The sequence below is a fragment of the Cyprinodon tularosa genome, unplaced genomic scaffold (assembly GCF_016077235.1).
Source record: "Cyprinodon tularosa strain WSP-4 unplaced genomic scaffold, ASM1607723v1 ctg37, whole genome shotgun sequence".
NCBI classification, from domain to species: Eukaryota; Metazoa; Chordata; class Actinopteri; order Cyprinodontiformes; family Cyprinodontidae; genus Cyprinodon; species Cyprinodon tularosa.
In genome coordinates this window covers 2,699,164-2,727,075 of record NW_024039085.1, presented here as the reverse complement: position 1 = coordinate 2,727,075, position 27,912 = coordinate 2,699,164, and the positions used below count along the sequence as shown (strand labels likewise).

The 27,912-nt window shown below is 37.0% G+C and overlaps 1 protein-coding gene across 1 annotated transcript; it reads left to right on the top strand.

Annotated features, from left to right (window-relative positions):
* Positions 1 to 222: 222 nt before the first annotated feature.
* Positions 223 to 27,912, top strand: zmp:0000000760 (collagen alpha-1(IX) chain). Its single transcript, XM_038296355.1, has 27 exons — positions 223 to 403; positions 860 to 973; positions 1,796 to 1,919; positions 3,147 to 3,540; positions 3,636 to 3,713; positions 5,258 to 5,353; positions 5,449 to 5,502; positions 10,820 to 10,873; positions 10,961 to 11,014; positions 11,093 to 11,146; positions 11,247 to 11,300; positions 11,386 to 11,439; positions 11,517 to 11,570; positions 12,006 to 12,059; positions 12,168 to 12,212; positions 14,770 to 14,823; positions 14,910 to 14,963; positions 15,049 to 15,102; positions 15,243 to 15,314; positions 15,398 to 15,433; positions 18,033 to 18,077; positions 18,174 to 18,206; positions 19,216 to 19,362; positions 23,949 to 24,125; positions 24,709 to 24,799; positions 26,945 to 27,022; positions 27,349 to 27,912. The coding sequence occupies exons 2-27, from the start codon at positions 895 to 897 to the stop codon at positions 27,549 to 27,551; spliced, it is 2,292 nt and encodes a 763-aa protein (XP_038152283.1). The 5' UTR covers positions 223 to 403; positions 860 to 894; the 3' UTR covers positions 27,552 to 27,912.

The following is a 27,912-nucleotide window of genomic DNA, read 5'->3' as shown; positions in this document are numbered from 1 at the left end:
AAATGCGGTGCTAAAAGCAACACAGAATTCCACTTATAAACAGATTCTTGAGAGCCTTAAACAACTTTTTCATCTTTTTTTTAGCTTTTATGCCACTTTCAGTTGTTCCGATAAGTAGCAATATCTGCGTCATGTGTTAACTCAGAGTGGCAGCCTGAAGTATGCTATATTAATATGACTGGTGGCTAACTGGCCTATGAGAAAAGACAGATTCCCTTAGGGACCACAGGTGTAATGGAGCACAGGGACAAGAGCGCTTTGGGCTCCTGAGCTTTCCTGTGTGAATGGTCCTCCTGTTCAGCACAAACCCAGGCCCTCTAGTTTCACTTTAAAGTGGGATATATTATCTCTGCAGGACCCGTACAAGGTCTGTCAGCAGGATCCCTGACACCATCAGTAATATGTGAGTAGTTTCCTGTTTTTTTCTTTATTTTGAAAATACACTATGAACCATTGTGACAAATTATTTAAAGAGGAACTCTTATATAATGTGAGCTTCTCACAAAATAACTTGTTTGCATTCATTTCTGGGTCAAAGTAGTATAGATGCAGTTTTTTTTTAACTGAAGGCAAGAGAATTTGTTAATTAAAAATCAATGAGGGAACTTAAATATTTGATGTGCAAATTATCTGCCTCAAATAAGTTAGAAAATTTTACCAATCAATATTTACTTGAGGAAAAAAATTATTATTGGATATATTTTTTTTCTCTGTTGTTTGCTTTTATTTTTTCCTCTATTCGTTATTTATGAAGTTAAATAATGCAATGCATTGTTAATATGTTTTCTTTAGAGGCTATAAAGTACCAGTGAATCTTTTTTTGTTCAAATGATTGTCCCACTAATCTTCTGTATCACAGGTACTCATAAACTACTGTCTTTAAAAGCATAAATTATGCCAGTCTCAACGGATATGCTGGTATTTGTGGCACTCGTTTCCACCTTCGGAGCTGTCCATTGTCAAAATTTGCCAAGTAAGTTTGAATCCTTAAGTGCTTGCAATAATACCCCAATATAATACTGACATCAATAACAATATTAAATACAAATAAAAGGTTTATAACAATGCTCTAATCTCACATTTTAAAGACATGGCTAGATAAATGAAAACACATTCTTTGGTTAAAAAAATAAAAATAAATAAATAAATATACATATATATATTAAGCAATATTAAACTATTAAAATATATTATAAGAGTTTCATCTTTAAAAAAGTCACCTCTGCACTTCCATATTATGACCAGCTGATGTCAGTGTTTTAGAGTTCTTCACTGCAATCAATACTGTTCCCTGTTCTGATTGCAAGCATGCTATTATGTGGTCATCATGAGGTTAATTTGAGTGCATGGGGCTTTGATGTTCTGCCACCTAGGCTCAGTGTCACTGTAAATTAAACGGCCCATAGAATGCTAATTTGACTGAACTACCTGGCACAACTTTCTGTATGGGAGAAAAGAAAAACTGTTTTTTTTTCTCTGCTTACATCACTGTATTTGCAATTAAAACCTCATCCATCTTTCATTCAGAATTTTTACCCTTAAAGGGCCACCTAGATGCAATTACAAACAACAACAGAAGCTAACCAGTGTTAAAAGTTCAGAGGCCGAATACAAGGTTAGGAAAAATGAAATACTGGATTTTAAGGATTGCGTCATTAATCACACCACTAAGTAATTCAGCTACTTAACATAAATCAATGATATCTACACTGATCTATGATTCAAAAACAGTCCAAATTTTCTGATGATTAAACTGAAGTGACGTAAAACTAGGCCTATATGTTTTTCTTGTGAGGTTTTGATCTGCTGGAGGAGTTCCATGTGGCTGAGTCAAGAGGGGTGAAGAGAGTGCATGGGTCCCAACCTGAGGCAGTGGCCTACCGCGTTAATCCCGCCATCCATCTTCAGAGGGCCAAAACGTATGTTGTTGTTTTTTTTGCTTTTTTAGATATTTTGATTTTATATGATAAAGGGATGATGAAAGCCCCTTCCAAAAACAACAAAAAACTAAATAAATAATGAAATTCAGCCCCACCTTAACTGACAACCTTAGAGACCAAGAGGCTTGTGAAAACTCATGAGGAGCTACCAAGATCCAAAGATCATGTGGTATAATCTTTATAAAAATCAATTATTGGTTATGCACTGCAAAAATTGGAACTTTATGGAATATTGACAACAATAAATCTTTTGTTGAACAAAGTCTGTAAGAATCCATCTTTATAGTTTTGTGCAAGCGGGCATATAACAGCAAACACAAGAAAGAAGGTGCTCTGGCATTTCCACAGTGAACCATAAATGTGGGAGCATCAGTTTGTGGGGATACTTTTTGAGCAGGAACAGGGAAGCTGGTTAGAAATTATGTAAAACTAAGTATTAGTAAATGCAAGGCAATCCTGAAAGAAAACCTCTGACTGTGCAAAAGGCTTAAGTGAAACCTTCCAGCATAAAAACAGTCTTGAACACAAAGAGAGAACTACTATTAAATGCTTAAATTATTTTTACATGTGGTTTGCCTAATGATAAAGAATCCTACTGTGGCACTACCTCTATATTATATATTCATACTATGACTTTAGGCTGCTGGATCACCTAGGGAACACTTTTCCTCATTTTCCTCCATTCTATCTCTATTCTCCCATTCTGCAGTGTTTGTTAAGATCCACTCATTGCTGTATGTTCTCTCTGCTTTGTCCTGTTATAGTAGCTTCATCTTATCTGCTTCTATTTCCTGTCGGACTCGGCAGAAGGCCGTTCACACTGAGCCTGATTCTGCTGTCAGTTTCTTCCTGTTAAAAGGGAAGTTTCCCTCTCCACTGTCACCAGATGCATGCTTGCCCTGTGGGGTTGCTAAACAACAAAATGTGAAAGTGAAAAATCACAAGAAGTAAAAATCATTGCCGCAAGCTCATCCAGTCTTGCAAGTCAATGACTGGATGCAGTCAACAGGTTAAAGGGCCTTCAAATGACATGCATTGTGAATAGCCGCAATATAAATAAACGGAATTGAACTGAATCAAAAATAAATGTCTCAAATTGTCACAGTCCATATGTGAACCTGTTTGGTCCATAGTTATTTTAATGTTAATAATTATTTTTTATTATTATCCAGCTCTCTGAATCTTGGTTTCACTTTTGTTCCACAGTGATGTGTTTCCAGATGGATTTCCATCCAAATATTCCATCATTGCAACATTTAAAATGACCAATGACACTTCTCAGAGTTCATGGGACCTTTGGCAAGTCAGTGATCCAAAGGGGCGTGAACAAGTCGGCCTGCGATTCCAGCCTGATGCACGGTCATTAGATTTTTTCTATACTGGCCCCCAGGGAACACAGATGGTGAGGACTTTCCATGGTTTAAAAAAGTTGTTTAATGGAGACTGGCACAAGTTGGCATTAAGCTTAAAGGACAGCCAGGTGAGATTGCTGATAGACTGTGAGGAGGTCAAAGTGGAGAATATCGATGAGCAGAGGCCAGTCACTCGCAGAGGTTACACTTCCATCATCAAGCGAGCTGCAAGAGACCGCTCAGCTTCTGTATGTTAAGAACCTGAATCTGAGTAACATTTAAAACGTGTCTTTATTTTTATGCAGTTTCATTTTTTTTTTATGATTTCTTTTTTGGTAATTAGGTAGATCTCCAACAGATGGAAGTGTCATGTGATCCAGAGCAGGCATATTCAGAAAGCTGCTGTGAGCTCTCCAGTGTTGTAAGTAATCTTCAGTGATGAACAGTAATGGGCATTTTGTGTTTTTTCTTAAGTACACTCATTGTTAAAACTCCACTCATAGGCTAAAACATGTGCTTTACTTTCACAAGTGTCAGGTGGAATGTTTTAACCATGTTAACTGGAATTCTAGACACTCTTTTTTTAAGAAGGGGTGTTAATCCTTTGCAATTTTGTGTTTGCTGGTAGGTATCTGCCTTTTACTCATGGTTCTCTAGATTATAGACAGGTCAAATTCAGAAACCATTGCAAACAATTTTTATTCCAAAGCCATTGCTGCTGTGCTTTTAGGAAAACTTTACTATTAGAACACCCAAACAAGTCAGTTTGCTAAGAGGATAAATCGACAGGTTAGTTACTACTTTTCCTTTTTGATCTACAACAGTATGACTCTCAACATTATACCATTACTACCGTGCTAAAAAGTTGATCCACTGTCCTGAAGGAAGGAATCCTCTGATTGATGTTCCCAAACATCCTTTTTGTCACTGAGGCCAAAAAGCTTAGTCTCTATCACTTTGAATAAACTCTTCTCCACTGTCTTTAGCTTATCGTTGCAGGCTGCTTATGTTGTTTTTTTTTTTTTTAAGTAGATTTTTGGAGGAGTTGCTTCTTTCTAATCTATGCTCTTCGCTATGGGCAGTCACACAGTTGGAGAATGAAAAAGGTAGATATGCCCACTAGTTTTAGCTCCCCAATTATTTTATTCAAACAGCAGATATTTGGACCATGCGCCCTTTTTTAGACAAAAGTTTTCAGACTATCTAATGTGCAGATCGATTTTCTTCTTTTTGTTACCTGCATTGTGGTCCAGCACCAAGTCTCAACTTTCTCAGGGTGATTTTTCATCTTTTTTTCGTCACACAATTGCCCTAGTAGACTCCACTGTTGCACACTTGAGTTTCTCAGGTTCCATTTGATTTTTGATTTATTTATTTATTTTTTTTATCACTAAGCAGTTTTCTTTAATCAGATGATGACAGTTTTAGTAAGAAGGCTGAAACTTGGGCATGGCAGCACAATGATCCCAAGCAAGTGTTTGAACTATTCTTGGAATAAACATTACAGGTTAAGATTAAGCTTCTGGAATGTTCCTCTCTGAGAATGTACAGTATGGGATGCAAATGTGCAGACTCTCTGCAAAGTGGGGTTCTTTCCATTTTAGCTGTTTAAATAAGAAATACTGATCAAGCATTAAGCCAGAATTAGGTTACAAATTTGGCAAAGCTATAAAAAGTGTGTGGTCTCTTGCAAGTCAGTAAGAACCGCCTCGATTCTTTTGTAAAATTTTGACTTAAACACCCATTTCTTGTTTTAGAAATCCTTGAAATAATCTGTTGTCAAATAACTACATCCTGAAAAAGAATTCTTCCTATGCAGGATAAAAAGCTAAACAGTAATATAATTTCTATGCTTGTGATGACTGCATGTAAACTCTGAGAATGTATGTTCTAAAACTGATGCACCTCAACTATTGTAGAAAAGCGTGAAAGTTTATACCTTACTGAGGTTTCTGTTCATGGTAGTGTGGAGGATATGCAGAGATTGGCCTCACAGCTGGAAGAGCGACTTGCAAATGTATGCATGGCCAACCAGGCCTTCAGGGCCCTCCGGGGCCAAAGGTGAGTGCACCTGCAGTGGAAATTTGCAGAACATGCATACATGAGGTAAAACTATGTTGACATATATAGCTATAAATATGCATCCTGTTCTACAGGGTCACAGAGGGCTTTCAGGAAAACCCGGGGACCAAGGAAGAGCAGGAAAATGGGTAAATAAATAGAATATGTGTAACTGTCATGCAAGAATTGAGGCTTGCATCACAACGTTTGATAAATGTTCTCAGCATGTGTTCTACTGAGTTGTTCTCACTGCACCCTAAAGAGCTGAGCTGATTCTAAAGTGACACTGTAAAGCTCTGCAAAAAAAACAAAACAAAAAAAAAAACAAGTAAGAAGCTCAACTGAGACAAATGGATGGAAAGAAATCTTGAAAATGATGGTCTTAGTAACTGTAAACACAGGCACTCCCAGCATAGTTTACAGGAGATTTTTTAAGAGTTTGAGATAAACAAAAATAAACACAAGTTGACAATAAATTTGTTTTTGTAGTTGATATAGAAAGACTGTTTTTGAAAGTACAATTTCTCTAAAATTGGCCCAAGATGAGAGGACTTCTAATGTTTTTGATTTTGCATTGGGAATAAACCAAACCAGATGTGGTAATGAACCCCACACAACAGAAAACCAGACATCTGAGCAATAACTAGAACACTCAGTGATCTGGTACTGAGTACAGTTGAGTTGCTTAACTCTGTTAAATAATTAAGCTTTTTTATCATATCAATGTTGATAATAACACTAATTCATCTCAGGAAGACCTTATTAGAGAGAAACGTGGGATGTATTATTACAGAAGAAAATCCCCTTCTAAAGGAGCCAGTCACACATTCAACAGAGAACCTCAGATGCTGTTTTTTCCAATTTAAATTTATGTCTTGTTAATCTCTTTGATGCTAGGCAGTAAAACGTGGAGCATTTTAAAAACACCCTGGAGAAAACTTGTTTAAGATGGAGATTTTTCTCTTTTTTAAACATTCAATGGTTTGGCATTCATGTTGTTAGTGCACTCAAACAAACCTCCCTCTGCTGCCTGAAGAAACACCCAGAGCACATTTCCAGAGTTCTACATGCTACATGTTCATGTCTTCAGTTGCTGCTGTAGCTCATCTGGGAGGAAACATCTGTCTCCAGTAACTGGTTGGAGTTTTGACCTCCTGCCAGGTTGTGAATCGCAAACCCACGAATTGTTTGTGCTTTCTTGAAGGCATCCAAGGGGGGCATTTCCTGGCACTGGTTCATGAATTTGCCCACGTTAGATGGTGTGTGGTCTTTCAATCGAACAAGCTGTCCTGCCCACAAATGTAGTAAATGTCAGGGCATCTCTGAGGTTAACCTCTGTCCAGCTGACTATGCCAAATGCTTGCTGTTAGGTGAAATTGTCAAATAAACTGACAACAGAAAGGTGTCCCGGACCTTGTTTCAACTGTTTTTTTGACTCAGTTTAATGCAGGCAAAGCAGTGGAAAACGCTTTTCCATCTTCATCTTTGGAAATCACCATCTGTGCAAACAATTCAAATCTGTCCTGTTGTATTTATGACTAATGTTTTGTGAATTTGGCTTGACTATTCCCCTAATGGGATAAATATAACTCTGTTCAATGCAAAGCTGGGGTCCCTTGTGAAAGGAAAAATAAACAATGTAATAACAGGTGCTTTTTAATAAATTAGAAAAACATCAGGAACTCTATCATCTATGGATTCACTACACATGGGATATCTTTCCCATCTTTCAAGTTGAGTAGGATTATTATGGCTACAGCAAAAGAAAAAGTGAATAAAAATACAATCGTACATAGATATGGGCTTTATGATAGGTATTTCCATGTGCTGAATAGTATAAGCACTTAATAGTTAGTCAGAGCTCCTTTTGCATGGTTTGCTGCATCACTGGTGCTCTGTGGCTCTGCTGGCAAGCAACTTTCAATTTATCTACTTTGTCATGTTTGGGGCCTCTGCCTAATCCTGTTCCTAGCAACTGACCAGTTTCTCAATAAGTTTTAGGTCAGTTGAGTTTGTTGGTCAATCAAGCAGAGCCTGAAGAATTTAATTAGCATTCAAATAAAGCTTGCAAGCATGAAGTGCTGTAAAATGTGTTGGTAGAGGGCTAGACTGACTTTGAACTTGAATGGAACACAACTGCTTAACACCACCAGATGATACAGCTTTCTACATCAACACTGAGCCTGCAAACTTCACACTAGCTCAAGGAATGTGGTTTCTCTTTTCTCCCCTATTCCTCCAAGCCCCTTCATCAGTCTTTTCCATCGTTAGCCCAAGTTACACCATTAGGTCAGGCATGGGTTAACCCGAGAATACCAACTCTTGTAAACATTGTCTTTGGTAAATCTGTGGTAGTTGGCCATGTCCAGAGGGTTTTAAACCCCGACTCCAGGTGCAGTCCATGCCTCACAGATGCTTGGGCAAATTCTTAGTCATCTGGGTCATGGCAACCAAAAAGCTGTAATGACTCAGAACATAAACACCCAGACAGATAGTGGGATAACTTCAAAAGCATTTTTTTTTTAAACGGACAGTTAGCGGATCTGCTGCAGCAGCGGCTAGGGCATCTGAAGAAGCTAATTCTGGAGAGAAGAAACACAAGTTAGTGACTGCGAAAACCAGACGGAGGATAATCTGAATCCGTGAGTCATTAACCTGGTTTAGAGTACAGTTCATGCCCAGAAAATGAGGTTGATACCAGCCAGTCAGCTGACAAAGTGCAGTGCTTGCTATACAGAGAGTTCCAGAAGCCTTGAAGGAAACAGAACTGACAAGAGATCAGATCCGAGCAGATGACAGAAGACAGAATAATCCAGAGGGCTGATCAGGAGGCAGATCTAAGGTCGTACAACAGAATCCAACAAGAGTCTGAAGACAGGTCAGGCAAACAGATGAGAACTGGGACAGGCAGGCTCAAAGGTCTGAAGACATAAACGGGTCAGGATCATGCAAACAGAACACTATAATTAACACTGGAAAAATCTCTACACCTAAGGCTCAAGAATAATCTGGCACTGATGACTGGGAGCAAGCACCATAAATAGAGACAGGAGCTGGTGGATCAGATGAGAAGTGATGAGAAAACCAGGCAGAATTTTATAGGTGAATGAAATGAGAAATTAAATGATAAATGGTAAATGGCCTGTACTTATATAGCACTTTTTCAAGTGAGTAGACTTGACCAAAGCGCTTTACACTTCACACAGAGTAGGTAATGTGAGTGAAGTGTCTTGCCCAAGGACTCAACAAGACTAAATTCCGGGGCACCAAACCAACAACCCTCAGACTGCAGGGCAAACTCCTGCACCTGACGCCACTGTCACCCAATTAAGCCAGTCCTCAGTGCCAAGATCATGACATAAGCAGTATTTCTGAAAACGTTTCAACAACTATCCAAGAGTCTTTATCAAAAGTTGACTGGATATGTTCTTCAGAGATTTCCCAAAATTCTTCTAAACCTTCGTGTTCAACACGTTTTCCTTTCACTTAACTACCACCACTCTTTTTAGATACATTTCACTGTTAACAGCCAGCTTGTACGACACAGACCTTTTTAGCATGGGCGTAGGTTTGCATAGGGACCATAGGGACATGTCCCTACCAAAATTTTGAACCGTCCTAATTGTCCCGACCAATAATTGGATGTGAGCAACATGTTTATAATTTCCAGCAGTAGTTGTTGCAGCAGTGGCTTCTTTTCCTCTCGCAGCTCCTCTGCCTGGTCTCTCCTGTCCCTTTCATGTAGCAGCGGATGAAACTGTGCTGCGCTGTTTAACTCAACTCTCATTGGTTGTTCTGCCTTAAGTTCCGCCTTCTCTCTCTCTGATTGGCTGTTTTCTAGTCCGCTTGTGCTTGGAGCACAACATTGAAAATTTATTCACACTAGAATGCAGCGGTTACAACAATTAATATTAGGCTACAAAACTAGTCCCAATAAAAAAATGAATATCATGTACACTAAAAAACAAAAACCTTTTTTTTTCTCTTATAAAACGAAATATTCTGAGTCAGCCAGGAGTTCTGAAGACTGCTGGAAAGATGGGCAAATAAAGGCTGTAAGCATCAACATTTCTGATTCTTAGCCACAGCCAACTAAAAAAGAAAATGTGAGGGTTTCCTTTTTACCGATATTTAGTTGATATTACTGTTTTCATTTTTTTGCTTTTATTTTTACAATTTTGCTTCATTACCAGTAAAGAGCGAGTATCCTTCTATCAAATGTGTTGTGGAGTGGGAGCTGAGAGATAAAGACAACAAAGACCTGTTCTGCATCCGATTCCCAGTTCAGATTGTGAGCTAAACCATCATAACAGAAGAACCTCAGATGAGCTGCTTTTAAGAAGGGATTCAGCTTTGAGTAAAAAAAATAAAAAATAAAAAATCTAATATCCCTGGTTCTTGAGACTTTTATCTAAGTGGGTTGCTCTGTGGGGAAAGGCACATTTTACATTTATATTACTGTATGTTTTAAAGTCTCTATACTCCAGTTAATGATGAATGACTCACTAAATTAGTTGACGATTATTGAAATAATCAATTAATCTGATTAATTTTTTTCAGCCCCAGATGAAATACATGAAATTGGCTACACAGAGTAACTACAGCCCAGATGTTAAACTTTTATAGTGAAGTTAATATTTTAATGAATGTATTATTTTGCTTGATACAGAGAGAGAATAGTAGGTACAAATATAAGAGTGGGGTTTAACTCTGCACAATTCTATATCTTCAAAAGAAAATACTGTATTTACCTTCTCTCTTAGTCGTTCAAATGAAACCGTTTTCAAAGTGGAAAACAGTCCTTATTCCACATTCATCAGAGCTGGTGATACTTCAAACATTGATAAACAGCATCTAATGAGTGTAGAGCTTATAACATTTTTATTAATGGAGCAAAATGTTGCTTTTCTCTTTTAACAATGAATTCCCCTTATCAGTACGGATGCTCACATCGAGCATAAAAAAGGGCATGCATATTGCATAGCACCAATGACACCAGACCAATAGTGTCCCTACCAAAGTTCAAATCAAACCTACGCCCTTGCTTTTTAGACTTACCTGACTTGTAGAGGGTAATCAACGCTTACAGGTTTTGAATTAGTTGTAAACAAGAACCATCTAAATTATCCTTGAAATATCTCATACTGTGTGTAATAGATTTCTAGAAATATTTTCCATTTCCTTTTGAATTAAATATTGCTTTCCTGTTATTCTATGTTTAACTGATCCTCTATTTACAAAGTTCCAACCTCTTTGATTAGAAATAGTTCTAAGAAGTCATATCAAATTAATTTTTTTTAATACAAGAAATACATACATTGTTTACATTGTTTTCACTTGCATAATTTATCCTCTAGCTGGGCTTTTGATGATCCCAGCAAGAACAGAGAGCAGCACTCTGCAGAAAACAGCAAATTAAAACTGCTTCAAGGCAACAAGCTATGCTTGTATTCCTTTTTTTTGTAGGGAATCCGTGGAAAGACGGGAAACTATGGAAATATTGGTGAGACAGGACCAAAGGTGAGCTGTGTATTTGTACCTGAGTGCTGTACTTTTTGTGGCTCACGCATGCACTTCAGAAATGAAAACTCATACACACATCCGTAGGGCGAATCAGCGATCAAAGGAGAAAAAGGGATGAGAGGACCCTGGGGACAACGGGTAATTCATCACTCAGATTTACCATCATAATTTATTAAGAAACCCTACAAGCGTGCATGAATAAGATGCTGTCTACAGGGAGAGAGGGGTCCAAAAGGGCTAAAAGGACTGAAAGGAGCTGCAGGCTTCAAGGTAAACTCCTTTGTTTCATTTTGATTTTAATGACTTAACACATTTGTTTCAGCGGTGGCATGAAATTTAAATCTTTTAACTGGATGTCTTTGTAATAAAGGGGATTCGAGGACCTCATGGAGACATTGGAGAAACTGGGAAACAAGGAGAGATTGTATGTTAACCTTTCTTTTTAGTTTTTACTATTTTCAAAATCAGCAATGTCACTACTTTGTTTTGCACTTTTTACCTCCTTCAAGGGCACTAAAGGCCTCCGAGGATATCCAGGGATTCCTGGGTTTCAAGGAGTGAAGGTATTTGCGTTTCTCTTCAATTTAGATCTTTAACTTCTCATCTAAAATGATCTAAACTCATCCCACTTCATTTTCAGGGCCAAAAAGGGAATTCTGGAGCTACAGGGAGGCCTGGACTCAGAGGAAAGCAGGTGTTTTTTTTTGTTTTTTTTTTGTGTGTGGGGAGGGGGGTGGGGGGGGATTCCCTGCAGTGGGAAATGCTTATTATTAGTATTTTTTTTTGTTTTGTTTTTGGTTCCAATGTTCAAAATCCCCCCATGTGACCACAGAAGGCTATTAAATCATTTCTGATGGGGTAAAACATTGGAATCAGAGTACAGTGGGTTTTTGGCCTATGTGCCGTTTCCATAAACAGCATTAGTTTATGTGGCTGGATTTTGGCGAAGATCTAAAGCCTGAACTGTATCAACACGAGCAGATGAGTGACTGCTTAAAGAGCATAAACCACAATGATAATCCATTCTGCTGTAAATGAAAGAGGACTCCTTAAATCATCACATCCCCTGATGGATGTTGCAGGCAGAGTTAATTCCTAATTATCTTTGTTTCAAATGGTGACTCAACAGGGTATTGTAGGGGATCCTGGGAAAAGGGGAGCTCCTGGAGAGAAGGGAAGGCCTGTGAGTATTAAAATAATCATTTTCATCCAACCCAGTGAAGATGTACAACATGGATTCAGTTTTAATTTCAATGTTGTTTTTCTTTTCTTTTTTTCTTGTGAAATTCAGGGTATCCAAGGACCTTTGGGAAGAGCTGGACCTATTGGCTCCGAGGTAGCACACTGCTCATTAAGCAAACAATATAATTTGTTAAAACAATGGTCCTTACACTTTTAGTAACACATATCCAAAAAAGAAAAAACAACATGTTTTCTATAAGATGATGGTACATCCAGCTCCAGAAAGTAAGAGCCTTTTCCTCTTTTCAATTAACCCCTTGGTTCTAAACATCTCAATTCATTTCAGTTCATTTATATAGCAGCAATTCACAATTCCTCATAGAGATAATACAGTTGGATTGGCTCATAGTTTCTTTTAAGGACAACAATTTGGATCTCAAACTGTTTGGAACAGTGTCATGCAACCTTTAGTTGTGTCCCTTGCCCTTCATTGATGAATCAAATGGCTAAACTACCTCACAAACAGCAGTCAAGATTTGCTGTTGAGCTTATATTTTGCAGAGGTGTGTTAAAGCAGAGAGGCATCTATAAGTTTTAACAAGGGCAAAATTTGAAACTACTGGTTTAAGTATTAGTCTCCGTCTATGAAATGCAAACGGACAGAGCTAATACTGGTGCAGGCTTATTACTTTTTGAACCTGGATTACTAAACTCTGTTTTCTAAACACTGCCACTTTCACACAAGTTTTAAAAAACCCACAAAAGAAGATGGATATTTTATCTTTGGTGTAAAAGTTCCTAATATAGTCTGTGCTTGAACATACGGTTGTAAAAAGGTTGAAATTTAAAAGTCTGAAAAAAATACAAAAAAGTTGTGCATTAGAATGTGAGAAGTTTCTGATGATTCTGAGCTCTAAATCCAGTTTGGCTGCCTTACTTATAAAACTTTAAAAGCATTTTTTTGCACGTCTGTTAATATTTATCTTATCAGGTCTTTCACACATTCACAGTACTCAACTTAGTTTATCAAACATTTTACAACAGAGTACCAAAAGCAGTGCATCTATCATTATTAGAATGTGTTGGCGTTGTATCTAGACTGACAACTGAACATATCAGTTACCACATCTCAATGATTATCAAGCTGGAAACACAACATTTTTAAGTAATTTTCTAGAATGACGTTATGAATTCAGAGATTCATAGAACATAGTTCATTTTAACAGCACCATTAAAAAAAGTTTCCTTAATGAACTTTTAAGATCATCTATAATGATCTCATATGCATTCCGAATAGTATTTCTGAAAAGTTTCTAAGGATAATCAATAGTAATAACTTTGAATATTGGTAAGGGCATTAAAGCTTTAAAATGACTTTGTCTTTGATTCAATTATTACATTTTTGAAACCTTGAATGGAACACTGGAACAGTGCTATTATCAATGGAACTTTATTATCTGTTGTGTGATAGTCAGGTTCTGAAGGGCCTCCTTATTGACTCCTCCTTTTTCTTGGAAGTACCAGCTCTTGGGAAGAATGAGTGCATAGACTAACACCAAAAAAAACCAAGAGGCTGATGTCTATCTAAGACAGATCCAAGTCTGTTTGCCAGATTAAATAGTGCTAAATTCCTTTGTTGCAATGTAGTCTTTACTCTGCTTGTTGACACAGTTGAATAGGATTGTCACACAGCACACTTCATAGGAACCCATTTTTTTCTAGTGAGGAATTTAAGCAACTTTGAACGAACCATGGTCTGAACAATACAAGAGCTGTTTATGAATTACCTGCAATTAAAAAGATCTCACCTAGTTCATAATCCAGATGAAAGAAACTTGGACTTTAGCTTGGACAATGCTATTTCTAAAATTTTGAATTGAAAATGCTTCCTGGATGGGAAGTGAAACGTCATCAAACTTGGAAACAAATTGCAGTGGATTTTTTTTTTTTTTTTTTACTTTTTTGGGAATTACTATGACCTGGATGACTTAGAATATTCACCAGCATATAAACATTAATATACTTCCAGTTACCTTCATTGGAAGTTAAAACAACTGGTGGAGCTAAAGATGAGCATCCCTCTTCTTGAAAAGGGGATAGAGGTGACAGAATACCAGTTGGTTCCAAGATGATAAAAAGCTGTCTGGTGCACAAAGTATAAGGCTAGTCTTGTACAGTTAGTCCTACTTAGGTGATTTGAAATGCTTGCTATTATCTTCCTTTCAAACTGATGTTAAACTTAAAATTCTTTGATGTATAACCATTTTTAAAGTCGAGAGAGAGCAGTGAAGTATTAATACGTAAAAGGATAACATTTGTGATATATTTTCTAACTTAAATAATCAGTAAATATATCAGGAAATAATTTTAGGCTAAAAGTAAAGAACCTTTCCCATTTTTTATTTAGACTATGACACAGATTAAAACATGTTAATCATTGTATATCTACATATTTTATTCTATACTGCTGCTCTTTTAGAATATTTTTTACAGCAAAAATTGTGTGCGTGAATAACTGATCTTCTTGTATGGACCTATTTGTTCTGCCTCATATTTAAACATTTTGTATTTAACTTTTATACAGTTAATATGAAAATGTATTCTTAGTGCTACATGACAGGGTGATCACCAGTGGAACATGGGCCATAATTTGAAAACCATGCCCTCAAAGTAATTAGTCTGCTTTCATCTAATGGTTCTGAAATCCCTAGGGTATTGTTGGGGATCCAGGTTTACCTGGCAGAAATGGTGATCCAGGAATAGAGGTATTATCCTGTGATTTACACATTTTTTCCTAATTTTTTTTTTGTGTCCTATCATTATCCTGTAAATGTCATCCGTTTCCTTGCAGGCGTATCAAGGACCCCAGGGTCTCAGTGGAAAACCTGGGCGTAGTGGAGGAAAGGTCTGATCTTTTTTCGGTTCCATAAATAAATGTGAATAGAGTTGTTTTTGCAAATTAATTTACAGCCATTTGTGTTTTTTTACAGGGGGAGAAAGGCATCCTGGGACCAGCAGGAGAAATGGGCCCCCAAGGCAAAACAGTAAGTCACATTTACAAGCTGTACAGTTACTATAAACAAGCACATAATGTATTCTGTCCATAAAGTAGTTTGCCATCTTAAAAAGAAAAACAAAGAATAAAGCAATTTGTAGTTTGGTTTATAAATGTCTTTTTCTCAAGGGCCTGAGAGGTTACAAAGGTTCTGCCGGAAAGCCAGGAAGACCTGGATTTATTGGTCCACCGGGACCTACTGTACGTACTCCAAAAGAACTTTCTTGGGTTTTCAAAACACAACTAATTTTCTTCAAACATAAATGCATGTCAACTCTTAACAGGGTCATGTGGGCGTACATGGAAAACCAGGAGTCAAGGTAAAACATCCTCTGTCCATTAAAGAGAGAAAGAGATGTCTTAATCATTGAGACTAATCAGGAATTATTTCCAAAGTACATGTTTTGCAGATGTACTCTTTTTCTAAACCAATATGTTTTTCTTATTTGGAAATTAATGTTGGATTTTTAGCTATTAAAAAAGATCCGGAATTACTTGACAAAAGGTCAGATAAATATCTTCACACAAATGGTAAATGCATAACTGCTGATTAGGTTTTATTACCATCACTTTTAATGAAAACACAATTACCAAAGTTCCCCTCTGGGCCTGTTCATGATATTTACACACTGAACTGAGCCAATGAAAATGACAGATTTTCCAGAAAGCAGAAACAGCTGTTTGTGTTTCCTTAGCATGCTTTGGCAAGAGTAAACAAATCTGAACGGAAGGAACCAGCACTGGGAACTCAGGGTTGCCTCTAAATATGTATTTGGCATGTAAATCACAACAAGGATGGATATATAGGTGTACAAGCACAAGTGAAAAAGCATAAAAGTTAGTCAGGGCATATAGGTCTATTCTTAGGGGATTGACAGTATGTCAATTATATCAGGATTAATCCTTTATAGGGCAATTTACCATTTTTGATCACTTGCATACCCCTTATAAATGGAGTCCCCCCCATTGCTTAGTGAGGTCTAGAAGCATAAGATCTATATCCAGCCATTCAGCAAAGATACTGCTACATGGCTGTAGATGAGCCCTTGAATGATACATTACCTTTTCGAAATAAAGTTTAAAAAAAGTTAACAATTCGAGAAAAAAAGGTAAAAAGTTAATTGAAAAGTTAAAAAGTAAAGTAAAAATTTTAATAAGCCTAGTTAACAATTGTATTTAGGTTTATAAACTAAAAATGTAAGTGTCGGTATCAGCATTAATGCCTCTAAGGTTATCCAAACAAATGTGTTTCTTTCTCTATCAGTGTTTTTCATGAATTTCTTATAGAAACACTTTTGTTATTTTTTTCTAATATATTCTAGCAAGTTGACATTTCTTTTATTACATTGACATTGAATTTTTCCATCAACATATCCCTATTTTGTTAATGTTAAAAAGGTAATAAGGTCTTGTCCAGGTTTCCAATTACACCATTGGCTTGAAATTTTGATTTTTTAACTATTTCAGTGCCCTACAAAGGGTTAAGTTGCTTTTCTTAACTGCTACTTTTCTTGCTGGCAGTTAAAATTTAAAGCGGATAGATTATTCTTAGAGAAAATGAAAGGATTTGTTGTTTGAGCTGAATACTTCTCCATGAAATTGCACCCATACATACACTTCATCATGTACAGGCTGTGTCCCACACATATTGGCCTCAGAAAGGCACATCTGTTAAGCGCTTTTACAAAGAAAAAAAATGCAGGGTTGAACAGTGGGATACAATTACAGAGCTTTTTTAATAATCCAGTTTTACGGTGATTACAACAATTAGCCACACTTAAGGCAAAAAGGATGGAAATATGAAAAGCAGAATGAGAAAAGGGTACATTATAAGCCTTAACTTAACCATTTTATCATCATGAGGAAGTACAATAAATCGAAGAACGTTTCTAATGGAGACTTACCGGTAAGCGTATGTTCAGTACAATTTTTTAACCTTTTGTCAGGAGACTCATGTTTTATCAACTGTAATGGATGCCTTCAGGATACATGATTTAGGAATGAGATATTTTCTGTTATATTTTTGTTTTATTTTTCACAATAACTTAAGTTATTAGCAGTTTCCCTTGTTGGATAAAACAAACTCCTTTCACAATGTTAAATACATCGTTTTAATATATTTTCATACCATATACAGAGCAGATTGCTGTGACATCTGCTAGGAGAGATTTTCCCAACGAAAAAGGATTTCTTAAGACACTATTCCTATTGCGTGATTGACTTTATTGAATCCAGATTGAATTCATCATGGAATCAGACAGACATTGATATTGTACTAAGTGCATGGGGTGGTGAGTGTAGAAATAAGTGTGTATATTTGTAAGTTTCGTAAGGACTTAAGAGCTGCAAAGGGTATACAAATTAGGTCCCTAAAGGCAGAAATTTTTATCAGGCAGCCTCATAAAAAGCATCACTGCAGGGCAATCATACTCTCTACTGAAAAGTACATCACTAGTGGCATGAGCAGCAGACCACAGTCCAAAAAGGCAGAGAGGGAGACACAGGACACCAAACCCTCCTGGAACCAAACGACTATACCACCCCAGCTGTGCGGGCTAAGCCTGGGAACCCCCCTTTTTCTGGCGTACTGCTTACATCACTATTCATTAAATCAATAGGGATTAAAACTGAGTTCAGGTAGTGATCTCTGATTATTCAAAAATGCCTTGATATGAACCTGATACTTGGAAACAAGGAAAAAAGGAAAGAAGGCTTACAACACTATAAAAAAAAAGGTTTCACATTTATATCTTTTATAACTAATTATACCAAGACTAAGAATTATTATTTGAATTCTGTTTTGTTGAAAGGTTATTGGTTATGTCAAACGTTCAAATTAAAAACAAACATGTTGATTATTTGGGACATAAGATCTGCAATCTATTGGTAAGTGCCATCTATTTCCTTCCCTTTGCACAGGGTGATGCAGGAATACAAGGGATCAAAGGAGTTAAAGGTGCCGAGGTAAAGCCTTAGATATCAAATATTGCTCACTTTTTGGTTGGTTCATTGTCCCTTAATTGTGTCTTTTTAACATCAGCTTTTTTTTTTATTTTTCAGGGGGGGAAAGGAACAAAGGGTCCAAATGGAAGGGTGAGCTACAGTCTGCTGAATACTGATCAAACAAGTATTTTAATGTGACTAATACTTGAAAGTGATTATTTAGTTTTGCAATAGAAAAAAAGAGATTTTCTGAAAAAAATGAACTATATACAGAGGTGCAGGTGCAGTGCTCCCATTGTCTGTCCTGTAACCTGTCCTTAGTGCTTTGATTGTAGTTTATGAAAAAAAGAATAGAATAGAAAATCCCTTTATTGTTCCACAGTGGGGAAATTGTGGTGTTAAAGCAGCAAAAGATTATAGCAAAAGGGGTCACACAAATGTGGACCTTAAAAAAGTGTATAAAAATAACAGAATAAGGGACAGCGTAAAAAAAAAAAAAAAAATACTGTACAGTACAATGTTTTTACAATTTAAATACTGTGCATCTGGAGAATAAACAACCAATAAACAGCTGTGGATATTTTTACAGTAATGGATACGTGCAAAGATGTGCAAAAATGACAGCAGCAAATGACCCCAAATAGTGGCAGTTGTCAAAGATGAGGCCTGCAATTCAGCAGAGAAATCATGCAGGCGCATTTTATCTAAATATGATATTGCTGGCTATGTTTTGGTTGGAATATTTTCAATTCATTCAATGAAACTTAGAGAGTTAATAGTTGGAAAAGTCCAATATGAATCCATCAAATAACATTCCTTACATATCCAGAGCATCTGCAGATGTGATAAGGGCAGAAACACCCACTATTGCAACAAAATGAGTCCTGCACATTTTTCAAATGTTCTCTGTTCCTTATTGTTTCTGCGTGCACATTTGTATACACAGTTTTGAACCTATATAGAAAATTAAACAAGCTTCATGCTTTTATGACATTATTGGAGTTTTTCTATTTACTCAGGTTTTGAACATATAATAATTTAAGCAGGAAAGATTTATTTTGCTGTGACAGCTGTATCTTAAAGGCTCTGTCACTGGGCTTACATTATTTTTACCTGATCTGATGCTCTTTTCGATTCCTGTGCTATTAATGTTCTGTAGGTTGGAGACAGAGATGAGCCAGGCCCTCAGGGAGGACGAGGGAAGCGTGGACCTGTAGGCCCACCTGGTCGTTCAGGTTCTGTCGGAGTAAAGGGTGTCCGAGGTGAAGAAGGACCAGATGGTTTTCAGGGACTTCCAGGGCCTCCAGTGAGTAGCTGATTCGTTTTGGCATAATATGGATTCAGTTTGTTCATCAGATTTGCCTATTTTAAGGACTTTTATTGAAAAATACTAGCCCCTGAAAAATACCGTCAGCACTTTTTCAGGATTTTTTTTCCATAAATAACAGCATCAGTGTGGTGTGGCATGTGATCAGCGTGTTCAATTAAAGGATCCTAGGTTCTTTTAACAGCAGCCTTGAGCTTAGCCACACTGCTGAGTCTGGAATCTCTCATCTCCCTCTTGCAAATTCTTCATTGATTCACTAGGGGTTATGGTCAGGTCAGTGTTCTTCCCAATAAAGCCAAGTTTCACTAGGCTATAACCATAAGACTAGGTATTTGTACTATTGGGCAGGTGCCAAGTTTAGCTGGAAAAGGGAATCACCATTTTCAAATAGCTCAACATTAGAAAGGAGCAGAAGGTGCTCTAAAATGTCCTGCTAGATGGCTGCACTGCACACTGGACCAACACCAGCATATAATATGTCATTGGTGGAGTTAGACATTTTCATCATCAGGGGCTTAGCACATATGATATTTCATTATAATGAAAGGGATGTCCCTCTCTGTGCTACCATGTGAAGATCAACCAGAATCACATGAAAAATTCTATTGTTTAAAAAAAGGAAACTTGGTTTGACATACTCATTTATTATGAACATAGAATAGAATAGAATAGAATAGATGAGAATAGAATATAAAATCCTTTTATTTTAAACAATATAATAGTTACTTTCACCTTTGTTGTCAGCTTTAATCTGGAATGAAAGTATTTAAGACATAGGAAACGGGGATAGTGATGCTTTCATCCATTTTTACATATCTGAAAATATTTAAACAACAATAATCAAGTGTAAAATCCAGGAATACGACTCTTCTATTTCCTAGGATTAATAAAATGAATCAATCGATAGTGTTTATTAGTGCTATATGTTCATTCAGTTTTCTCTTCCTTCTTCCCTGTCCATCTTCTTGTCTTTGTAGCTGACTGACTTTTGCCTGCTCACTGTTTTACACTTTTAAGTATATTTTTCTTCCTTCTCTTCAACTGCTCTTTCCATCAGTGTCCCTATTTTCCTCCACTCATTCAATCTTCTATCAGTCTTCTAATCTTCTTCCTCTCCTCTTCTACCAATCTTACACTAATATAAAACAGGGACATAATAAAATCCAAATTCCTTTCCAAACCTGCTGAGTTAATCAAAACACAGAGTTATCGAAGTTTAAGTAATTTTAATTGTATTGTATATTGTGAGCAACCAAACGATATTCTAGTCAAGCTTCTAAAAACAAGCCAGAGGCAGCAGGTCTTGTCTTCACCTTTTCTTAGCTTTTCTTTTCTTGTTCCGTCTCCTCATTCTGGTTCCTCTATCTGTCTCTCCCTCTCTGTGCTGCACTCATACATAAACAAGAGCAAATTACTATTAGCCAAAGGTATATGACAACATGTTCTCTCATCTTTCTCCTGCCTTTTGAAGTATGATCTGATGTCCATGGCTGGCAAAAAAACTTAAATCATTTTACATATGTTGCTAAAATAAGCAAAAAAAAAAAAAAATCAAATTTATAAACTTAGGAAAACTAAAAAAACACAAAAAAAAGCCTGGATCCTTCACAGCTTTTAGGAAAAGTTGTAAAGTGAGAGAGAAACCAGGGTTTTATTATAACAGAGATACAAGCATTTGAAAAGAGGATCAAATTTACCCCTTTGGATTTCATTGTGAAAGATATCTGTTGGGCTTGAACATGTTCATTCATCTGTTGAAATTCACATCTGTTCTCCCTGCATAGCAACATAACATGGATGCAAGCAGGGAGGAGAGTTGACAAGGATTATGAATAAAGTAACCAAGTGCTTGGATCCATGAATGGTTTGTTTCCGCTTTGTGGTTGACCATTACCAACCAGATAAACTGTAGATTGTCTGAATGTCTGATTTCCTTCTTATCTGCTCTGGCTCCCAAATGAAGGAGATGATGGGAGGTGTTGCCCTGGTAGGGCTGCGCACCGACTTCCTGAGCTTCTAAAGAAGCAATGCGGGGGTGCCCGCATCTGAGAGACTAACAAAAATGAACGTGCCCGTGGAGGGTTGATATACAGAAACCATTAGTCTGAATGTTTGCCCTAACCCCTAATCCCTCATCACTATATAGAATGGGCAATATATACTGGACTTTATAGAGAAGCCACTCATTTTTGCTACTTGTTGGTCACGTGAATCCAGCTCCCCACTGCAAGGTGCTCCCTGCACCATCTTTGTTATCCCCCCCCCCATTCTTTGCGATGAGAGCTCATTATGGGACATATCTGCTTGTCTAGTGACCATTATCAATACCAGATCTGTATCATCAGCTCATTTGCGCATGCGCAACCAGATATACACTCGGGTCACCCTCGATTTTAATTTGTCAAACAGACCTAAATTATGTTTTTCCCTCCTTAAAAATAGTAAGCGTACTAAGCTATAATGTGTTTAAGTTTAATAATGTACTTGCTTAGAAAATAAAAGCATTAACATCCTTTCTGTGTTACCACTTGTTTGTGTCCGATCTGTACCGGAAATGGGATCCTACACTATTTGTGAGCTAACATTTTTTCTGCCTTTGATTTAAATATAAATCTAGCCTTTCTGAGTTTTATTTTTTCCCTTCTTTTAAAAATTGTGGTATATAGCGCATAATCTAAAGAAATAACTAAAAGAAAAAAAATAAATGGTTAATGATATTTTCCTGGACTACGCTAAGCATGTCAGATGATGACGTCAGACAAGCAGTTTAATGGAGAAAATGTAAAAAGCATCAAATTGTCTCAGAAAAGTCATAAAAAAGGTTTTAAAGATTTGTATTTGCATTTGTTAGAGACTTAATGATAGAAATAAACACTTTTAGTACCATAATTACATTATTTATGGCGACCTGGAAGAATATCAGCTTGCACATGTGAAAATGAGCTGATGGTACAGATTGTGCTTCTGGTACGGATCGGGTAGTGACAACCATCATTGCTTACTACTTTTCAAGGTGCACTGTTTAAAATTTTAAGTCCAGTAGTTTTCCATCCACTAGACTTTTGGACACTCAAATGCTATGACCACTATGTAGTGCTCAATATATGGCGGACGCTCGGACACAGCCTAGGGGATAGTAACAGCGTGTGAAGAGAACGCCCTTTTTTCCTCTGGTTTGCACATGCTCTAACAGATTATAAGGGTTTTTCAACTATAATAAAATAAAAAATCCCCTCAAAAATAAATCCTTAAAAACACAAAGCATCCCACCCCCACCCCCTTAACCCCATCGCTCTGCCACTTTACCATTGACTCCCATATAGTTAACAACTATAAGAACACACTATACCTGAGACAACCTGGATTCTGTACCTCTCCTTTTCCCACTCCAGATTGGAAACACAGGTTTCTGAATAAAATGCAAAATAGTCTTTGATATAAGAGAGGAGTAATAACTACTGGGCAACAGTTTAGTTCTTTTCTTCTTGGTCAGTGTAAGATGTGTCTTCTATGTTTCTGGTTAAAGAGCAATATAAATAAAGGAATGAAATAGGTGTAGCCCGGATCATAGATAGTGTGCCTGGCGACTCTTGAAACGCAAACTCTAGCCATGTGAATTTCCCTATAACTGTCAAATAGGTTTTGTTTCAAAATCTTCTCAAAACTGGAGTCATCTTTGTTGGTAATGTGCCTCAGGTCCTACATACTTTTTCCCTTTAACTTCTCTTTCCATTAATATGCTTGAATACAGCCCTTTGGCAACACAAAACTTTTTTTCCTTTTTTTTCAAATGAACTTTTGTAGCTTATCAAAGCATGTCTACTGTAGGTCATGACAATTAGGTGCACAATACACACTCATATCATGTCAGATCATATAATCTAAAACACAAGTTTAATTTCCTAAATTTTATTACTAAAAGAAGTAACCTTTGCATAATTTTTCTATCTGCTCTTTTAATCTATGTTCAAAAAACTTCAACAACCAAACATAGAGAAGCAGTTTTCAATCTGGAAAAATGCAACAAAAATCAGGAAAATCCTGAATTATTTTATTCTAAGGTTAAAATGCCCATTTGTGTAAAGTTTCCATTGACTGAATTATGTAAACTGATACTGAGACATTAAATTCAGTCTGAAGTGTAATTGTTCTCTAATGTCCTTTATTATGACACCACAGTGTAATTTTCTTTTCTTTTTTTAATGTTTTATTCAGATTAAATTCTCTGGTTGCTGAAATGTGCTTGTCACATAAACTTGCCTTGCCAGTAACAACAGAGTAATCATTATCTGTAATTTTAACATTAACTAGCCAACACTTTTTTCTTGGTAACACATTTACTGTCGAGAACACTTGTAGACAGCTTCTTGTTATCCTTGACTCGTTTGTGACTCACTGCACCAATATCATTTAGTGTGGCTGTAAACCCGCCCAAATGAGCTGCAGCAAATATTACTGGCTTTGTTCACTCCATCTCCTCACAGACTCAAGTAATTGCTCCAGCATGACCTGTCTCATAGCCAGGTGACCTACAGTGATGGATGCAGTAATGGTTTCTCACACAGGGCCCAGTGCTCCCTGCTGAACATGTGATTGAGGTCTGTAAGAGAGTGGTCCTGGAGCAGATGTCCACCTTCGCTAACTCTGTAAAGAGGACGTGTGCTGTCGTTTGCCCTCTCTATGGGGATGTCCCCATGGGTGCCCCTGGCCCCCCCGGACAGAAAGGACCCCCGGGACCTCCTGTGAGTTTCACACTTTGAAAAACAGTTGTTATAGATGTATCTGAACTCCTGGAGACCTTTGCCATGAAAACCCTGTCTGACTGTTATACATGTCACTAATTTTCGCTCTCTCTGGCTGAGCAACATTTAACCACATTGCAAGGGTCTGGACTGGACTTGGAGAGCTGAAGTGTTTGGCAGAAAAGCTTGGAATGAAAACATTACAATTTTCCACGTCTCCATGAGGACAAATAAGGAGTCGGAGACTAGACACTTTGTCTGTGTTGAGCGGTACTTGGCTCAACTGGGAAGCCTTCCCCACATTATTATACATCGTAGAATCAATTCATGTTCCACGGAAGAATTTCTCAAGCTAGTAAATATTATTGAATTCAGGATTCTCTAAAATGTATCCGTATATTTATTTATGATCTGTAGACCTCATGTTTGGTTTGTCATTGTCAAATACACAATACCTGAACAATTTGAACCTAAACACACTTTAAGGATTATTATAAAGAACTAAGAACAAAGACATTTTTTGAAAATTAAATTGTAAATAAGATCATATAACTTACAGTTTGTTTTGGAATGGTGTGTCCAGGGTGATCCTGGTGTTAATGGTACTGCTGGGGAACTAGGCCTACCAGGATTCTATGGAGAAGCTGGTGAGCCAGGTCGACAAGGACAACCAGGTAATACAACCACATTTTAGGCACACAGTTTATACATGGCCAAAACCATAAAAGATTTCTAACCTAGTTAACTAAGTAAAGCTCTGTCTCAGAATAAATGCAGGAGGGATGTTTTAATTCACTCCAGTTTGTTTGTATAGCACCAGTTCACAGGATATTGAGGCACTTTGCAGAAACAATTTAATCAAACATACAGGCAAATTGTAAAAAGCTGTCCAGCTAAGGCAACCCAGCTGATTGCAACAATCCTTTAGTTTATTCCTCTTGGATGAGCATGTAGCTCATCTAGTAAAGATTTCTTTGCATTGTATCGTTGACTCTGCAGCAATCCCTTACAGCAAGCATGCATGCAGCAACAGTGGAGAGGAAAAACCGTCTTTTAACAGGGAGAAATCTCTAGCAAAACCACGCTCAGTGTGTGCGGCCTTCTGCTAAAGGCTGACTGGGCAACTCCCAGTTGGGGGCATATGCTTGAATTGATTTCTTAAGTAAACAGTGGAAAACAAGCTACAAAACAAGCTATAAATAGACAGTGTAATTTTCATGAATATGTTTTAAATTAGGCAACAGGTAGAACTATATTGTAGTTACATTATGCACTTATTGGCTAACCTATTAGGTACACTGGCTTGTCTACGAATAGTAAATCAGCTGATCCAATGGAAGAAAGTTTAATGGATCAAAGTTGCTGGAGCTAGTTGAGCTGATCTTAATTTTTTTTAGAAACTGGTCTACTTGTATCATTCAAAACCATCTCTAAGCATAACAGGCAATAGTTACCAAAAGGGAAAATTTCCAGTAAGCATCATTGGTGCATCTAATGCCTTTTTACCATCAGAAATCAGAGGAGAATGGGCTGAATAGTATGAGATCATCAAAAAGTAAAGTATAGTAGTTTCCAAGAACCACTAATCACAAGTAAGGTATATGGAATAATTTATATGAATGCTTAACATTTCATATGTATGAGCAAAAAGGCTAAAGCATCAAAACATGTAGGAAAATGTACATAATAAATAGCACTAAATAGAATTATTCTACCATATATCCAAAATTCAGGCTAATGATGGCTTTAAAGTGGGGTGGGGGATAATTTCTTTACATACTTTTTGCCCCTGCAAATTCATAATGCTATCCATTCAATTTGCACAAACATCTCACCAAAATATTTCCTTACTATGTTGAATCTTATTTTGTGAGTATGGTCTGGAAATAAAAGGATCAACCCAGTCTAAGATCTTCTGAAGGATATTAGATATTTGCTGGACTCCATCCTATACAAGCCTGAAGCTACACTACAAATGTAGATAAATGCCTCCATAATTAAACAGGATGCTATAGCTATATTACACTTTGACAGATGTAATTTGCAATTAAAATGAACTTGGAAGAACTGACATCCAGTTTTCTTTTTGCTCTAAGCCGACAGTTTATGTAGTTTGGGGTTGTGTGTGTTTTGGAGCTTAGAGTATAGTCTACATGGATTTTGTGCAATTGGCCTTATAATGAAAATGCATAGATAATTGATCATTTGTTTTATCTGCATTGAGAGTGTGATGCGAAGGTAATAGCATATTTATAACATCTAAAAATGGAATACCTCTTTTCCAGCTGATTTAGCTGTTTCCCCTTCAGATTCTCTAATACGTAGGGTTAGTCCATGTATAGTTTGCCTATATCATTTAGTTCTAAGATATTGTTTCTGGTTTTAGACAAAATAAGAGTCTGCTACGTAAATCCTGAATTCAGAATTTTCAGTCAAAATTATTATGGAATAAGGATGTTAGGTCAATGCCTGCAGTTATTTATGGTGCCTTTTGAAAAATCTTACTGTTGCTATTTTAATATCTACTTTGCAGCTCGGCTTGTAAGCTCCTGCTGCAAATTAAGTTTAGAAATGTTTTCTTTTGGGGGGGTTGGGGGTGTGATGGTGTGTGTGTCTGGGGGGGTATTCTTGATGTCACAAACTTTTAAGTTCTCATGCAAGCTAATGAAATGACAGATTGTTCCAAAAATGTTCCAGACATTTATTTAAAAGTGATCACACACTCATAATACACTGTTTTTTATGAGTATGAATGATGCCAAGACCTGTGTTTACTGTATTTCGCTGCTCAAACAATAATACTTTTGTAAAAATTGCAGGTGGCAGAGGAGAGCGGGGAGATAAAGGAGCCAGGGGTTACAGCATGCTAGGTGTCATTGGAGATCAGGGAGAAAAGGGTAATTTAATCTTTGATCTACAGTAAGATTTGGTTGATCATTTAATTGTACTTAGATATAAAACTATGTCAGCAGTTTTTACTGTTTAAATTTATAGACTGTTTATAGACGTGTTTCACGTGTTTCACTGCTATGGGCTTTAGATTCCAGTGAAAACATGCGCTGTAGTAGAGTTGTTGCATCATAATGTCTTATTAGCCAAAATTGCAATAATATTTCTTTAGAAAATACTCCATTCCTGGAATGTGTAAAAACAAAGCATTAGTCAGCTAACAGAGCAGACTGGGAAGTGTGAGGACTAAAAAACATTTCTGTCTTCATCACAGGCCAGCGTGGACGTACTGGCAGAGCCTTTAATGGCCAGCCTGGGAAACCAGGTGAAATAGGACACACTGGTCGGCCTGGGCTCAGGGGACACCCAGGTCTCAGAGGACCTCCAGGCGTCTGTGTCACCTCAGGGTGTGCTGAGCAGAGCTCTCCCATCAGCACGCGTCAGCCACCACCAAGGAGCCTAAGAAATCGTTATTAGAATTATCTGTTTTCTCCAAAGTTTAAAGGAGAAAGAGATTATTTTCTGTTAATATGAAGTTGTTATGTTTTACTTTATACATTTTCATGTAAATACTGAAAAAAGATTAGCCGAAGTCTTAAAATAGCTCCAGAGAATAGCAGCTAATCATGTAGAAGAAACCAAATATTTGAGAACTTTTTGATTTGATTTAATGTGTAGTTTTATATAAAATGATTTGCTCACTAACTGATCTTTAATATTTAATGTTGGATTCCAAGTCTACCAATGGAAAAGAAATAATGTATGGAGATATCAAATAATTTACATATTATACTGTAATGTTTGTTGCTTGAGCAATTAAATATGGTCAATAGGCTAA

Bases quoted from the DNA above. Each gene is read 5' to 3' on its own strand.
- zmp:0000000760 (XM_038296355.1), top strand. From the start codon at position 895: ATGCCAGTCTCAACGGATATGCTGGTATTTGTGGCACTCGTTTCCACC. The intron at 11,147-11,246 runs GTAAACTCCTTT...TTTGTAATAAAG, and splicing joins AAGGAGCTGCAGGCTTCAAG to GGGATTCGAGGACCTCATGG. The intron at 19,363-23,948 runs GTGAGTAGCTGA...TTTCTCACACAG, and splicing joins AGGGACTTCCAGGGCCTCCA to GGCCCAGTGCTCCCTGCTGA.